General features: G+C 40.5%; 1 protein-coding gene across 1 annotated transcript in view; it reads left to right on the top strand.

Moving 5' to 3' along the window:
- Nucleotides 1–17,679, top strand: part of RELN (reelin) — a 275,407-nt gene that overhangs the window by 142,906 nt on the left and 114,822 nt on the right. Inside the window, exons 9-10 of the mRNA XM_041405399.1 lie at nt 4,706–4,802; nt 7,957–8,197. Of these exons, the coding sequence (XP_041261333.1) occupies nt 4,706–4,802; nt 7,957–8,197 (338 nt within the window). The remainder of the gene's footprint in view (nt 1–4,705; nt 4,803–7,956; nt 8,198–17,679) is intronic.

Raw genomic sequence — 17,679 nt, 5'->3', positions numbered from 1 at the left:
TATATTATCCAGTCTGGCTTAATTCAAGTGATATCACAAAATTATAATCCTTAGCAAACACTAATCATTATTCATCTTGTTAACAAAATTAATAAATGTAATCTAGTAGCATTGGATATAAGGGATTCTTCCCAGAGCCCTTTTGTTTTTCAGACTGCATTCAGGACACAATTTGAACTCTTCTGCACAATTTTTGTGTTCATCTTTCTTGTGCAGTCCCCATTAGACTGATTCTCCTTAAAGCCAGCATTAGATATCCCATCTGCTTATCCACGGAAGCACTCACAGGAGCTATCAAGGAGTTGTCAAGAGGCAGAGGACATCACACTCTGTAAGGAGCAAAATATTGCTTCCCTTGCAGATGGCACCCAGTTTTATCTCAGCAAAACACCGGCTCTGATCAATGTTGTTAAGAAATCTTAGAGACCAACAGCTGTACGACTTGGGTTTCTGTAAATCTGACACAGTTGGAGGCAAAGCCATAGTGAGAATTAATTTTTCCTGCCATTGTCAGCCTGGATACAAACAACAGAATATCTGGATACAAGCAGCTGATATGTGGTGCCTTCATAACATCTCTCCTGAAATACTACGCTCTCAGCACTGCTACCTACATGGCATTTAAAAAATAAGATAGCTAAAATATTCACCAGTACTTTAGATGGCCAAAATCACCTTAAGAAGACCTAAAATTAAAAAATACAAAAAAACATGACTGTTTCAGTTGGATATGCTTAGAGTAGTCAGTGCTTGTCAGGTCCTGGCTATGGGTTACCTGTGCTGTGAAACAAGCAGCAAAACAATTGAGAAACATACTTCTGTTTCACTTTTCTATTCTTTCCTGTTTAGCTAAGCAGAATTAACAAAGCAGTTATTAGGACATGTTTAGCAATCCCATACTCTGCCAGTCAAAACCCTCTTCTATTATCATCAGTGCTTGGACTCAACTTTAAGAAAATTTTGTTTTATTTGGCTTGGGAAAAAATCCAAACATGTAAAGCTCCAGCCAAATAAATTAGTGTTTCAGAATATTCAGTATATGGGAATGGCTGGGTTTTATAACAGAAGCTGCTTCTAATTTTTGATAACAGACAAAATTGTTGTCTGATCTTCAAATGTATCATTTAAAATTAAATCCATTAAGGTTGTCTCTACTCTAGCTTTTCTCTGAAAGTTTTGGAAGTCTGTGAACATCAGATTAAAGTCTATCAAAAGGAGTAAAATAACTCCAAAGGAAAGAAATACTTTGTTCCTGAAACACAAGGGCAATCTTGTCTTTTATGCATGTAGAGAAAAAATTTGTCTATTCTTTATCGGAGGATGGTTTGGGGTGGCCCCTGCTCCCAATAGGTAATTACACATGCAAACCCTTAATATTGAAAGTATAATCCTGATTCTTAGCCAGATTTATCTAGCAATAACCTCACCAAGACATCAATCTTGCTGTGACACACTCATCTTAAGGAATAAACAACATTCTTTCTTTAATGCAGTAGTTTACTAACACAGACTTGTTTACAGTAATCATCCTGCAGGTTTTACTACCCATTTTCAGGGCTAATTCAAATCCTGAGCTTTCCTGATTTAAAGTAAACCAAATCTAATCTCATTCAAAAGGTTTAATGTACAACTTTTCCTTCAGAGGACAGGGAGGTGTGAATATTTATGGCATGATATCCTGCTCCTGCTTCTCTGCTCAGAGCTGACAAACTGTTTATTACCATCTCTGGGAGCTGTGGGAAGGACACCTCCCTCTCGAGCTGAATTGGCCCCAATTCCTGTGATGTTATTACTTGAGTTCTGATCATATTTTTGTTCAGAAAGTCAGAATATAGATTTGCTGGTCAAGGTAGAGGCAAGAATCCAAAATGCAGATTTCTAGTTGAAATAATCCTAGTTTAGGATTACTGAAATAACAGTGATAGGGACTAATAGCCATAGTACTAAACAATAGTAATATTGAAAGTAATATTGAAAATTATATTGAAAAGCAGTGACTTGCAAGACCATCTCACTAAACTCTGTCCTGTAGTGCAATTCATGTTCACCCTCCTCCTTTTCCTTGGGGAGAAATTCCGAATGTAAACTAGGATGTGTATTAGTTTTGTAAAAGATTCAAGTACCAGATCAGTACTTTTAAATTTTTTTTGTTAGTTTGTGTTTTGCAGAATTAGATAGGTACATGAAAAATAATCTTAATGTCTTATTATTTTGAGTCAAGAACATACAAAATGAGGGTTTAAACACTGATAAAAACACATTTGTCATCACATCCAGTAATTGCTGCTTGAGGACTTTCCCAAACTGTCTTTAATCTTAATACAATACACCTTGATGGTTAAAATAATAATAAAACCCAGCATTTATCTCTCCTTTTTTTATTGTCTCCATTGCTCTTTTTCCAGCATCAAAAGTGAAATACCACACCTACCTTGCAAAATCATTTATTTTAAGCAACGGCTTTGATCTTCATTGCAGAGTTGAGGGTGTTCAGATCTAGCAGACAACATTTTCATGCTGATTGTGCAGCAAATCTGGCCTTTTCCCCTTTTTAAGCAGCATATTTCAACTTCACTTTGTTAAGAGCACTGTACCAAAAGTTGATTGTAACACTAACTGGAATGGCACAGGTTATAAAGTCCATATTGCTGGTTATTTTTACTGTTTATGTTATTTTAATTTCTGCTGACATAAAACTCAGTATGTTGCTGTTTTACCTCACAGCCTTTGACTGGCCAAAGACATCAAACTGGCTGTAGTTCCCTGATTTTTGAACTGAATTCCTCTAAAATAAAATGAACAAATGTGATTAAGGGTTGGAACTCCTAAATTCCACAGAAGTAGGAAGTGACAGCAGATGTTGCTCATAAAGTAGACCATCTCAGCAGATGGGCAAATGTGAAATGCAAAGGCTTTTCCTGACATCATTTGATTTTAATATGATAGAAATAAAATGCCTTGTCAGTAAAATATCACCAGACATTTGCTTTGTAGTCATTCTGGATACATGGCTGGTAATTCAAAGTCCTGCTGCCTTTGCAATATTAATTATTCTGTGCCTCTTTACAGCAAGAATATGTGACAGACCAGCTGAACATGCCACACGCAGCTGTAGTGGCTCAGAAGTATCTGTTACTCTATTTGCAATTTAACATTAGTGAAAGATACAGGAAAACAACTTTGTGGATCATTTCCAGGAATCTAGTTGATGTATCAGAGAAAATTTTAGACCCAGGACTTCATCCCATGTTTTGAAGTGGTTTTCATACCCCTGCAGAGGTATGTGATGTGTGTCTCAGAGCAGAAAAGCAGTTCTGTAGGGCTGGGAGCTGTGAATGTGAACTGCCTCAGGGGAGTTGGGGCTGCAAGCTTTGTGCTTAATGACATATGTTCCCATTAAAATGTGTAAGTTGTTCTCTTGTACAAGTGGTTAACACCTTTTTAATCAGGCCATTTATTTCTTTTACAAAAATAACCACTCCGTGTTGAAAATGATACTATTTTCTTGTCAGCAGTGTGTATGTACATTTATAGATATATTAAAATATGTATTTACACAACTTTCAGTGTGATGGAATGAATCTGAGACACACATTAACATAACATACAACTTGTGGCATATCATATGTACTCATAGTGTGAGCAAAGCTGTGGTACTCTCTCAGTAGTCTCCGGATGCCATCAGAGATGCTCTTTAATTGAGAGCTGCTTCTCTTAAACATGGCAAGTACATGATGTCTGCTGCTTTCAATCTCAAGTGCTTATGACATTGTATCTTTGGAGCAAAGGCTAGGATGTGTCTGTTTCACTGAGCATCAAATTTTCTGAGATAGATGAATTATCTGCTGTCTGAGGAAAAATAGTATTTTTAGTGTGTTTAATTACAGCTCAGGTTGTTTATCATGTTTTCTGGCATGAATTTCTCAGTCTTGTTTTCATCTTATTTTAACTGCCCCATGTATTAATTGTTAAGCTCATCTTTTGTGACAACACCCAGAAGGCTCCCTTTTATAAATCAAAAGTAAATATATTACCCTACCTTGCAGGGGTGCCATAAGGCTTAATTAGTTCATTTTTGTAAAATGTTCTGAAATTCCCAGATCAGCATCAAGTGTTTGTTATTAATTATAGGATCTAGGGAGTATATTGGATGATTTCTTAATTTAATTTCCTTCAGGCAACCTTAAAATAACTAATTTTGTAATATCTTTGTTCTTTTAAATGCCTAAATCACATTTGCTCTTGGCTCAAGTAATTCTGTATATATTTTCTTCTCACTGTATTTTTATTTCTAGAGTTTTTTATTTATACAGTAATATGAAAAACAGTCTTTTACTATTTTCCCTGTGAATTCTGCTGTGTGGATTATTCTCTAATAAGAAGGTTTTGTTTAAACATTAGATGGTGGGTTTTTTCCTGCAGTTGGGGGTGTTAAGTAATTTACTTGGCTTCCCCTGGGAAATTTGCAGAGATTACATGGCACTGCTGTGATTTATCATTTCTACTTTATTTCTGACTCATAAAGCATGCATTATTTTGTGTTTACTTTCAGCAACAGATCACAGGAAATTTCATCATCAATCAAAGCACTTTAAAATGGGGAGAAGTGATAAGGTGACAAAGGCACAGTCAGCAACTGTGGTTATTGGAGAATCATTTATGCTTCATTGTGTCGTTAACTCTTCTCATTTTATTGCTTTCCCAGGATCGGGCTCATGTCGCTTCAGTTACTCAGATCCCAGCATCACGGTGTCCTACAGTAAGAACACTTCTGCAGATTGGACTCAGCTGGAGAAAATTAGGTTTGTTACAGCTCTTTAATAATTTTCATGTTTTCCAGCTGAGCGGGTGGTGTTTAAGCCTGGCTCTTTCAAAACTTGTTTTATATGTTAACTTTTTAGTTCTCCTTGTTCATACAAAAGACGAGGGGTGAAATTCCTGGCTAATTGCAGAAATGCCACCAGGTTTGGTAAATCACAAATTCATCCATTGACTACGTGGGAAGTGAGGAAGAGAATCACTTCACACTTAAAATGCAACTCCAATAACCAGCAGGATCAAGTGCCTGAAAAAACAAAACTTTGATGACTTTTTGCATTTTAGCACCATTTTTAATGTCAGCAAGGGCCATATTTTATAATGTTTCAAGTTTCTACTTTGGTAGATTAAAATGTTCAATAAAAACACTTTATAATTTGATATGAACACGTGGCTCTTAACATTCTTGTAATAACAAGATTATGAGAAATAGTGCCTTGCTTTTAAACCAGCTGGCATACATGAAGATGCAAAGGATTAGGAATGGAAAATTTAAATATTTTCATCACAATATCCACACCTTTAAAGACAGCTAGTGTCAAAGATGGACTTTTCTAAGAGAGGATATTTTATTAAGTAATAATAGGAAAGGCATTTTGTGCAATGGCATACAAACATAATTATGCAACTGGGGAATAAAAAGCTGTTATTTATATGTAATGTGCTCATAGCATCTCAGTGTGCCTTCCTGCATTACCTCAGTGTCAGTGCTATACAAGTGACTTGCTTGAGCCTATTTTCAGTCCTTTGAGGCAAACTGCAGAGCAAAAGGGACCCTAATTTCTGATGAAGAAGCAAAACTCTATCTGGAAGGTTGTGTATTTCAGTATCTCATCCTCCAACTCATTGTGGGAGTGGAACTACAATTTCATTTAAAAAAACCATAAATTTCAGTAAAACAATTGGTGCTAATTCCTGTCTCAGAAAAAATATAAAGCAAGAGTAATTCACTGCAGGCACGGAAGTTGCCTCAGAGTAACCATACAACGCATTCTATTTTTCTCACATTGATGCAAAATTACACACCTAGACCATAACACCAGCTCAGTTGCTCTCATAGCTCTGCAAGCTGGGAAACTTAAGAGTTGTGAGGATGCAAACACAAGCCCTTGAGACCAAATTTTTTGTGAAGTTAATGTGCATGCAGTTTGACCTCTCTTTCCTCAACTTTGATGCTGGAGCCAGCAGTAGAAAATAGGTCAATAGAGCAATGTCGTGCGAAGGGGAGAGGATGAATTATGGAAGGATGCTCGTTTCTGCCGGGCTCCGTGTGAATTGCAGCGTTTATTTGAATGTGCCTCAGCAGATTTCACAGCACTGCATGCGGCTCCAGGGAACGGTGGGAGAGCTGGGGAGATACGGGACAGGAGGGCACCTGCGAAGAGGAGGCGTTGTGTTTTGTGGGTGGATGCCAGCTCCGGGGAGGGCGGGCAGAGATCCCTCGGGGAAGGAGGGCGGAGATCCCTCGGGGAGGGAGGGCAGAGATCCCTCGGGGAAGGAGGGCGGAGATCCCTCGGGAAGACGGGCGGAGGTCCCTCGGGGAGGGAGGGCACAGATCCCTCGGGGAAGGAGGGCGGAGATCCCTCGGGAAGGAGGGCAGAGATCCCTCGGGAAGGCGGGGCTGTGTGCGGGCGCCGGGCCCGGACCGCGCCTCCGGGCACCGCAGGTGACAGACAGGTGACAGACACAGCCTTTAGCAAGGGCAGGACATTTGTGGGGGCACGTTCCGGGTGTGAATATGGGACAAATGCTGTTGCTTTTCGGCATTTTGCTTCGCTTTCAAAAGAGATGTTCCTCTGTTTTCTGCTATAAAAGGAAGCTATTGGTGCCCTTTTTCCCTGAAAGCTCTGAATTGTCTCTGACAAACTATTCACCCTTTAAAGCATCACTAACAAGGCAAATAGAACGCTGACTAGCTGACATCTCGCACACCTCGGTTTTGTAACTGCTTGCAGCCTGAGGTTGGAATACAGCTGATTCACACGCTGGGGGGTTGCTGAGGTTCAGCCCCACACAGGCTCTCCCTCACTCCCCCACCAGCACGACTGGGAAGAGAACTCGAGTGGTAAAAACCAGAGAACTCCTGGGTTGAGGTAGAGACGCTTTAATAGGGAAAGGAAGAGCTGTGCAGACAAGCAAAGCAAAACAAGGCATTAGTTCACTGCTTCCCACAGGCAGGCAGGAGTTCAGGCATCACCGGGAGAGCAGGGCCCCATCACGTGTGACGGTGACTTGGGGGACGAACACCATCACTCCAAATACGCCCCTTCCCTCCTTCTTTCCCCAGTTTATGTACTGAGCATGGTGTCACACGGTCTGGAATATCCCTTTGGTCAGTTGAGGTCACCTCCTCCCAGCCTCCCACACATCCCCAGCTTCTTCAGGGTGAACCTCAATCCTTTCACAGCTCTCTGAAGAGCTCAAGGCCCTAATCACTGCCTAATAGTAATGCTCCAGGTCTGACTCTCCACCCCTCATTCTTTATTTTCAGCAACAAGAGAGAGAACAAATGGATTGTTTCTTCTGTATTGTTCTTGAAGCAGAACATGGAAAGAAAGACAACCTGGCCCTCCCCATGCACAGAATTATCCTGACAGCAGGGGTGTGGGATTGGAAGGACATGTTTGTCAGAGAAAATTCCTAGCTTTTCTCTCCAACCATTCTGCTCCATCCAAATCTTAAGAGACTGAGACATCAGAAGTCAGCAGATTCTTTTGGTGAAGCAAAAAATCAAATTTTGTGAGACCTTTTTTGTAATGAGTGTCCTTAACACTTCCTTTTGGCCATACCTGCAAAATACCTGACAATACCCAGTCACCATCTGTGCCCAGCACTGAGCATGGATGTGGTCCTGCTCTATCCTGTCCTCCTGCTCTCCAAACATTGCACTGCTCTGTGGTTTATTGCCTTAGCTTGCACTCTCCTTGAAGCCAGACCCCCTGTTTGGGCTGGATGTGTCCTGCCTGGCACAGTGGGACTCTGCCTCGGGGCAGGTATTTTCTGATCTCTGTAGGGGCTTTACCAGCTTACAAGGGATGTCAGCACAACTGTGTCACACCTAGTAAAAGTGTTAATTGAGGGAAAAGTGTTCTCGACTATGGCTTAAAATAGGTCTAATTCCCTATCCTTTTTTTTCAGTGCCCCTTCCAACATCAGCACAATCATCCACATCTTGTACCTTCCTGAAGATGCTAAAGGGGAGAACATCCATTTTCAGTGGAAACAGGATTATGTTCTTGCTGGTGATGTGTATGAAGCCTGTTGGGCATTGGACAACGTCCTGATCATAAATGCTGCTCACAGAAAAGTTGTGTTAGAAGATAATCTGGATCCTGTGGATACGGGCAACTGGCTTTTCTTTCCTGGGGCCACAGTTAAGGTTAGTCTGATTTTCCATGGCTTAATGTTGTTATTATTACTCTTGTAACTAGAAGAAGACAGTAAGACCTCACCAAACTGTGATCATAAGGGTGTTCGGGCAACTCCATCTGCTTCCAGCATTGGGGTGTTTTTAGCTTGTTTTTACCCTTTCTCTATCCCATTGGGGCTCTCTAAAACAATGCAACTTTTCTGTCATGACCAAAACAAAATGGCATTTATACTGTCATGTCAAAGATCATGTAACAGAAAATGGAAAACAGCTTCCTTTTAGCAAAACAATGCAATATTTTTGAAACAAATTCAAGTCTTTTTGTTAGATATTTTAAATACCTGCTTTTAAGCTTGGTCTTGTTCAGCTACAACTACTCACTTCACAAATAATCACAAAAAAAAAAAAGTTTCCCAATTTTTCTGTCTGTGAAAATCCCATCTCCATTGCAGCATGAATTTGAGTAGTGGCTGCTCCTCAAGAGTCTCTTTTTCAGTATGATCCTGTTTTGATATGTGAGATACAGCAAGACCAAGATCCATTCCTCCTTGAGAAAAACTCTAAGGAGCCCAACAAGATCCCTGTGCACAGATCTTCACATGCAGATTTATTCAATATTTGTAAAACAGTTGGATCCTTGCTGTCTATGTTTCAAAGCAGACAGAAGTTCAACAGCTGATGACTTTCTGGTTTCATCCTATTTTCATTCACAAAAGCAGTTTTGATGTCAGGGTTCATTTATGATGCTGTTAATGGTTTTGGCAATTGCACAGGAAACAGATGTTGAATACTGAGGGCAGTAAGAGTTTGGTTTTGGCCTCATCCTTTTCCCACAGAACCTGATACAAATGGCTTCAAATTAATAGTTTAAGATATAAATATTCCCTCTAATCTACTAGTCATAGTGCCATCTTATTAACTCTTTTTTTTTTTTTTTTTTACTTCAGCAAGGTCATTTAAACTACATTGGCAAAGATTTTGCACAAGATTTTAGAAGCAAATAATGTCCTGCATATTTAATGAATATTATGTGATTGGTTAACACTTGTTGTTTTGTCAGTCTTATCTCTGAATTTTGAAATCCAGCCCACATATGTGAAGGTGTGAAAGAAAAGCAAGGGTTAATGTACCACAGGCACTGTTACTTTTCTCAGTTGTCCAAGCCTAAACACTGCTTGCTCTTTCTGAAACATGTATAAACAACATCTAAACTTTAGCAAATAAGCCTATATTTTGTTGCTGTTTATGATTCTTTTTTTTGGTTGGTTGTAGATGTTATTTTGGGGTTCGTTTAGTTAAACCCACTTAGTTTGTGCCAACACACAGCTAGGCATTTATGAAAGACAGAGGACCTAAACCTGGGGATCACTGAGCATTGAGAGTTTCTAGACAGAAACCTCATCAAGGTCAAGCCTTATATGTGACATGAGTGAGGTTTCACCAACCTGCTGTTCCTCCAAGCTCCTCTTCTTTTTTAGGTACAAGTGGAATGTGCAAATGCCTGTTTCCAGCTGACCTCTGGCTGTGTGCAGCCACTTACACCAGGCTGAGGCTACGTGTAAGACTGTGGTGCAGGCACACTGGATTAAGGCCGTGTGTGAGGCAGGCCTTTAATTCTCCATGGGACCCTGCAGTGTGTCTGTATTGTCACCAGAGCACTCCTTCACTCATTTCATTTTTAGCTCTTGCTGCAGTCTTCCTCTGATTTTCAGGAACAATCTTGCCAAATATAATCTGAACAGATTTTGCAAAGTGAATTTCATGTTATGTCAAAAGTAAGACTATAAATTGGGTCAAGATTTACATCAGATCAGCATAAAACCTGTCGTAGCATTCTAACACCAAGAACAAATTTTTGGACTTATTTTTTTGCCTTTCATATTGGAATATTATATAAATTTTACAAAATCTTTTATTATTCTCTTTAAAACACCTTGAATCTCACCACAAATGTAACATTTTATATAAGTAGAAAGGTAAGAATCCTTGTAGATTGTGCTAATGACATTAAATATGGCATAGAGGAAAGCTATAGGAGATTTCTTCATCATAGCCAAAGTCACTGGCATACAGAATGATATTTGAGAAACCCTAACAGTGTTACAGGGGTAGCTTCCATCACAGATAATTCTAGTTCCCTTTTTTCTACAAGTCTTTTTGCTTCCCAGGCAACAGGAACTTGCTAAATAGTCCTGATCTTTGTTCACAAATTCTGTATAGCAATTCACAATTTTTTCTTTACACTTTTACTGAGATCAGCAAATTGTGGTCTTGTAGCTGTCTGCAGCTTCCCCTCGAGGGGAGCAGAGGGTCAGGCACTGATCTCCTCTCTGGTGGCCAGTGATAAGGTCTGAGGGAATGGCATGAAGCTTGTCAGGGGAGATGTAGGCTGCCCATCAGGAAAAGGTGTTTGGGCACTGAACATCTCCCCAGGGCAGTGGTCACAGCACCAGCCTGACAGAGTTCAAGAAGCGTTTGGACAGTGCTCTCAGGCATGTGGTGTAATCCCTGGGATGTCCTGGGCAGGCCAAGAGTTGGACTCTGATAGTCTTAGTGAGTACCTTCCAACTCAGGATATTCTATGATTCTCTGGAGTTTCATTGATGTCTCCTGCTACCTTCTCTAACCCTCACCCATGTGCTTAAAGTCCCCATATTCACTGTCACGATGCTGAACTTCATTTCAACCTCACAAGACCTATTCTCTGATACCCAAGCCTGTTTGTGCCATACAAGTTTCAATTCATATCCTCCCATCCTCTCTCAATATTTTAGAAAAACTAGCCTTAAAAATATTCCTTGAGAATCTAACATGTAAGATTAGGCCATTAGACCACTCTCTGTTTTAGACAGCAGAGTCTGCATCCGCCTAGGCAGACGCTCCCCTCACAGAGGAGTGGTGTCATCCTTGCTGCCTACCGAGTCCCTGGCTCATCTTTGAGGGTACATCCCTTGAAGATAACACCATTGGAGTGGACAGTGAGAGCATTACTGGGAAATTTGCAGCAATGTGTTCGCTCACTCCAGTTTCGTGGGTTTGGATGCTGTGTTCTCAACAAACACTGTGGGAACTTTCCTGTGCCCAGCTTGGGAAACAGTTTCTCCTCCTCCTCTCCCAGTCTGCTTGAGCTTGGCCCAGGGATTTCCTTGCATTTCCTGTTGCCCTCAGGAGCAGTTGCTGCTGGTCTGAAAGCACATGGCTGGTTGCAGACGCAGCTGGACCTGGCTACTGAAGCAGGATGCAAGCTGAGAGATAAGCCATTGAACCTTGTGTGTTTTGGTTCCAAAGAAGACAGCAAAAGGCAAGAGAAATGCTGTTAGCAAGGCCAAGCAATCCTTAGGAGATTAATTGGATCCACTGGAACGTGTTTATCTGTGTCGGGCTCTGTGGAAGGGTGTTGAACAGGATAAATTCCTGACTGGGTTTCAATATTTCCAGTGACAGCTCTGAGCATGAGCATGGCCTCACAACTGAGCATGGCTAGGATGATGCTCTGGTGGTTGAGATTGCTGAAATGCATGGAAGAATGCTGTACTTCTGTCAATAATGCTCCTTGGAGCTCTACTCTTATGGAATAGAAAACTGATTTCAGCTTTCATTGGGCACTTGATATATATTGTATATTTGACCAGAAATTGCTGAGCTTTGAGGAACATTTGCAAGTTCTTTTGTTTTCTCTGATTGCCCTAGTCCAAAATTGGTTGTGCAAGCTCTAAAACTAATTTTGAGAAGGAAGACAACCTCAGTAGTCTTAGAGTTTAAGTTTCTGCAATGCTTTGATTACACAAAAATAATATTGAGACCAAACCACCTGTCTCTGGAATTTTTCCACATTGGAAAAGAGCAGTATGGATCATTACAGACACCAGAGTGACAATGTATCTGGTGTGTTAACCCAGTGACACTGACTATCTTTGAGAAAAGTCAAGATACAGAATTGCTGGCTCACAGTAGTTGCAGCCACTCTTCTTTTGGGGGCTGGAGGCTGCCATTCAGCTGCACAGCTTGGTTTGTGTGCTCTGCAGGGTTTGGGGACTGCACCTGAGGCTGCTGGTGCTGAGCTCTGTGTGTGCAGCCTGGCAGGGGATGGGGCAATGGGGGCAGGTGTGTGCCAGCCTCACTGAGCAGGTTGGGTTTAGGACGAGGGAATGGTAACTGATCCATATTATTTATTACTGTGGGCATGACCAATAAACTCTAAAAATATTCCAATCCCAGTATCCTGATTCAGTAAGCCCTTTAAATAACAGGTCATCACCATTCAGCTCATTTTCATTTCCCAGATATGCATGCCAGTGTAGCAGAAGGGAAAGTTGCAAAAGAAAAGAGTCACACTCAGAAAAATATGCTGAAAATACGTGTAAAACACTGTGACCTTTTACCACACCCTGAGCAGAGCAGGGCTGTGCACAGCCCAGATCTGCAGGTCCTTCATGAAACTGTGTTGTTGTGTGTTTCTGAGCAGAGAAGACATGCACACAGGCCTGGGAATTGACAAAAAGAAAGGTTGATTTAGCTATTTGATCCTCCCTCATTCCAGAGTAGATTTACAAATGTCTGAATACTCTGTTAATTAATGGAATGGCTTTGGATAGTCTTTTTCTTAAATAAACATCCTGATCCATATATATATATCTTTTGGGTTTGTTTGTGCTAAAATAAACAAGACTTTTTTTTTCCTTTTCCTTTTAAATTTTTGCTTTAAGAAGTGTTCAGGTATCCATTTTCTGAATCAGTTTGAATGTATTTGTTTGAAGGAGGAGAGGTGATATTCTGTGTATGCCACTGTGAAAATGTCAGACTGAAATTGCTATGACCTCATATTGGTCACAATTACAAAGAGATAGATTCTTCTGACAAGACTCCTTTGTTTTTTGAATAAGATATATCAAGGCAGTATTTGTTCTGTGGGCCAAACCTAGCCTTCTAGCCAGCTGCTCTGCCTTGCAGGAGCCCTTATCCACCACATCTTCCTGGGAAGAGATAGGCAGACTTCCTGCTGCACCTCATCCGAGAGACATTCCTGCTTCTCTGTGGGTGGGAGGAGGAGTGTGAGAGGGGAGGAGACTTGAAGAAAGCAGTGCAGGGTGCACAAAACCTGTCTACCAGCTGCCTTCAGATTGTGGCCGTTCTGAGCTGCGCCCATGAGGAGGCATTTGTGTCCTGGCCCATGGATGGAATTGCTCTTCCTTTTTTTTTTTCCCTAATAAACAGACTTGTAATTAAAATAATAATACTTAGATACAATGCCTAGGAGTTCATTAGAACTGACAGGTGGTTGGCTGCAGTGCTGTGAGTCATTTGGGCAGCTGAGAATTGATGTTGGGCAGCAATGCTGAGCCTACACCTTTCTCCATGCCAGTTCCCTGCGGCTTGGAAGCATTGGGAGGGATGGCAGGGAGCCAGCATCAGCTCTGAGCTGGTGTCCAAGCACAGGGGGTCTTTCCTGCCTCCTAGAAGGAAAGAATTTGATCTTCACAGGTCAATGGGAGATGCACATCAATAAAAATAACATGAATTGACCCATTAGATGCCAAAGAGTAGAAACAACTTTGCTTGATTTTTTCTCATTCTGATTTTACAGTGGTGTAAATGCACACCATTCCTTTCAGAGGAGCAGATAATGCTCAGGGCAGAGTGCTCCAATCATCAGTAGTTCCAAGAGCATGGAGGAATAGCTCAGATCATGCCAGTTAAATGACTCATTAAGGAAACCGGTCATCACCAGACCAATTGGTGTTCTACAAACATCATGAAATGTCCTAGAAAACTAAGAACTATACAAATCATATGAATCACTCATAAACAGGCAAAGTGTGTTTTGATCATTAGCCTTTGAATAACAGTCTATAGTGGGAAATGATGAGTGCAAACACACTTTATAAAAAGTTTTTTGTTACATCACAGGACAAGTTTCATCCCATTGTTTTGGAAAGAGAAAGTGCACTATAACCCTCTGTGCTCCTGGCTTGCTCGTGCAGCCAAGGTTTTTGTTCTGTAGCCTACATTAAATGACGTAAAAATATAGAACATGGGAAAGACTAAATCTCTGTTTTTCTCATGGGAAGGTATCCTAATCACATTGTTTTCTTTCCTTTGGTTAAAGAAGGAATTTCAGGCCAGGAGCATTAGCAGCCAAATCCACAGAATTTAGAATTTGAAGTTGTCCCTAAATTCTGTCTCAATACCTTTGGTGACTGACACATTGCATACAAAGTATGATTTTATCGGGACTTAATCTATCCTTGTACCTGCTATCATGTCAAAATTTGAAAATTTCTAAAACCTGCATGGCTCATTTCCAGAAAAACACAATATCTAATTTATAGCTCCATTGACAATGCTGCTTCAATTAATTTTCTTCATCTTTCTTCTTGTTCCTCTGCTTCTCATATCTCATCTGTTTGCATTGCCTAGATTTTAATTAAAAAACCTCTCCTCTCTAAGGAGCAATCTGAAGTGGCAAAAATAATCACTTAAAATATTGCAGTCATTAAAAAATTGGCTGCGGTCAAAGCCACGCATTTTCAATTTGCCGACAAATGATATTTTCGTTTCTTTTTAAAGTGCATTTTGTATTTGAATAGCATACGCCAGCCAGCCTGGCTATCAGAGATGCTCCTCCAGCTGGGTGGGCTGCGTGACAACTCCTTAATGGGGGAAATTGATGGCCCTCTGCTTGTGTAGAGGTGAAGGCATACTGGGCAGATTTCTTTCCATCTGCCGTCAGCCCTTTGCAAGCTGGCACTGCCCAAATGCCCAACACATTCATTCCAATGCAAGAAATGTTGCCAAAAAATAAATTGTGAGGCTACAGCTGTCTGAAAGAATCATCAGGGCCATTAGGCCCAGGGGAGATAATATGAAGAAGAGCATTAGTGTTCGTCGCTGATAAAAAGCTAATTAAATGATGGTAAAGATGACTGTGAATGCTTTAAAGGCATAGAGGTGAACAACATTTTCATGGGAGTGCAGGAATGAACCTCAGAAAGATGATATGCAAGACCTCAGCCAAAAATCTGTTACACTGAGGAATTTCACACTAGTGTTTCCTGTTGATGCTTTGCTGAATGGCACAGTTGTATCATTAGTTGCCCTCTGTTCCACTCTCCAAGTAAAGAAATCCCATCCTGTAAAGCCAAGAGGTATTTATTGATTCACAAGTTTGACTTGAACAACAGGGACAGAAGCTGGCTTGGATGAACTTCAGTGCTTCTGTTTACATTCCTAATATTTGTCTTTTGAGTTTCTAAAAAATCTTCAGGGCTGTGTCCTTCTCTGCAAATGTGACAGAGGCTGATCTGGTTGAGGCTTGTGCTGCTTCCCATTGCAGGGTGAACTGGAGATCTCCAGGTCCTCCTGGCCAAGAGGTCACACTGAGGGTAGCTGATGTCTCCTTATGTGGTGCTTGCATGCAAGTTTTTAGAAATAAGAAGATTGCTCAGGCATGTTACATATGGGATCCCAGATCTCACCTGGCACCCTTATTTAGCTATGAAACCTTAAAGAGATCCAGTTGTAAAGGGCCTGCTTCATCAAATCTGACCTTCCTGTTTTTGCTGACCAATGGTTTTGAGCAGTCCTAATTTAAACAATTCTGCATCTCATATGATCAAGAGGCTTTCCTAAAATAACCTAAAATCTAAGAAGTGTAGTGTAGGATAAAGAGCTTGGCAGGCTCTTGACAGAAGTTTGATTTTAAAATCATGCATTGGGCTCTCTCCCATTAACTAATGTCTTCATAATGTGGTGTAGAAATCTCATATGAATTAGTAAGACTCACTGGGTCTTGTAGACAATTTGGCTAAGAACTGTGCTGATAAACTGGAAATATTCACAGACAACAGCAATTTTAGAACAAAAATGTATTTTTTGTAGTTGTGATACCAATGTGATACCAATTGTGATACCAATGTAGCATCAAAGAGTTCCGATCAAGGAACGTACTATTACTGCCCCTCCAGACACAAACCCAAAAGATAACCTGTGCATACTACCAGGGCCACCCATTTATAAAACAGGAAATAAACTGGCGATGGGAACATGTGGGAAAAGGAAAAATAGGAGGAAATACTGCAGGAGGGAAGAATGCTCATCCTGGTCATCAGTGCACTCTTCAGTGTAGTCATTGATAAGGCTTGCTGAAGACAGCAGTAAACAAGTCTCTGAAGGAAATCCTGTGGGAATTTGACAGGAGCAGTGGGGAGAATGGGCAAGGGCCTGCAAGCTTGGTTGTCTCACCAGCACATGTAGTGACAAGCACTGACAGTCAAGGAAAAGTGGCCCACAAGATGGGGCATATGGGAAATGGTGGAGGCAGGTGAGGATGGGCCATGCAGGGCCTTGAAAATGGGGAAAAAGCAGTGATTCCATAACTGTGCAGTAGACAAACTTCAGAAACACAGCAAATTCAGAGTGAAGATTAGATTGAAAGTAAATCCAAGAATGTTGAGATTCAGGAATACATCCAGCCAATTTTCATTTTGCCCTATTCTTGCAGAGCAATAGCTTAACAATTACAGCTAGTGAATAAGGTAGTGCCAGACTAAATTGAAATATTTGTTGGTTTTTTGGGTTTCATTCTCTTGGGATCACCACAGTCCCTGAACAGAACCTGGCTTCTTTCCATTTGGCAGCAGGCAGGGCTTGTTTATTTAGGAATACAACAGTTTACTTATGTCAGGCTGAAAGTCCCATTCCAGTTGCAAACAATGGGCAACAGCCACTGTTGTGAAGAGGCTTCATTCAAGTGCCTGTGTCTTATGTTCCATTATGTAGGTGATCTGAGAGTAAACTTTGTTAAATTATGTTTATCAGATTTGTCAAAGAACTTTTTCTCTAAATTAACTTCTTCTTACAAATTAGTTTCAGTGTTGTAATTTGCACAAGGACACACTAAATGTTCCATATGCATTTAATCCCCTTTGAACAAAATTGAATGGTGCTTTAGTTCTGGACCTACAGCTGATGCTTCCATGGTAACAAGGACAAATATCCTACAAGTGGCTTTCATTTGGCCCTTTTAGTTACAGATTTTGCATAGCAAGGTAATTTCCTCTTGTTTTACAGATTATTTAAATGTAAATTGAAATTAAACAGAGAACAAATTTAATCTGGAATTCATAAAAGAGGACCCTGCAACTATGTAATCCACAGGAACTCCAGTTTAGGGAGAACTTAATCCAAGTAGTTTTAAAACTCATTATGTGTCCATTCCACATTTTTTACCTCTTGAGAATAACAAAATAAACACTTATGAAATTCAGTCGTTAATACTGGAAGTATGTAGACTTCCACCACAAGTGTAAAGCCTTTAATTTGGGAAAGAGATAACACAATATGTAAATTGTACTAAAGGGTTTTTTTCCTAAAGACTTGAATTCAAATCTTGGTTTGAACCCAATAGAAAATGAATCTGATGGTTTCAATTTTGTCTTTAATCTGTTCAAGCCCTACTGCAAACCCACAAAATAATCCAACATATTCAGCAG

Source organism: Onychostruthus taczanowskii, unplaced genomic scaffold (genome assembly GCF_017590055.1).
Source record: "Onychostruthus taczanowskii isolate IOZ18803 unplaced genomic scaffold, ASM1759005v1 scaffold23, whole genome shotgun sequence".
Taxonomy (NCBI): Eukaryota; Metazoa; Chordata; class Aves; order Passeriformes; family Passeridae; genus Onychostruthus; species Onychostruthus taczanowskii.
This window is presented reverse-complemented; position numbering and strand designations above follow the sequence as displayed.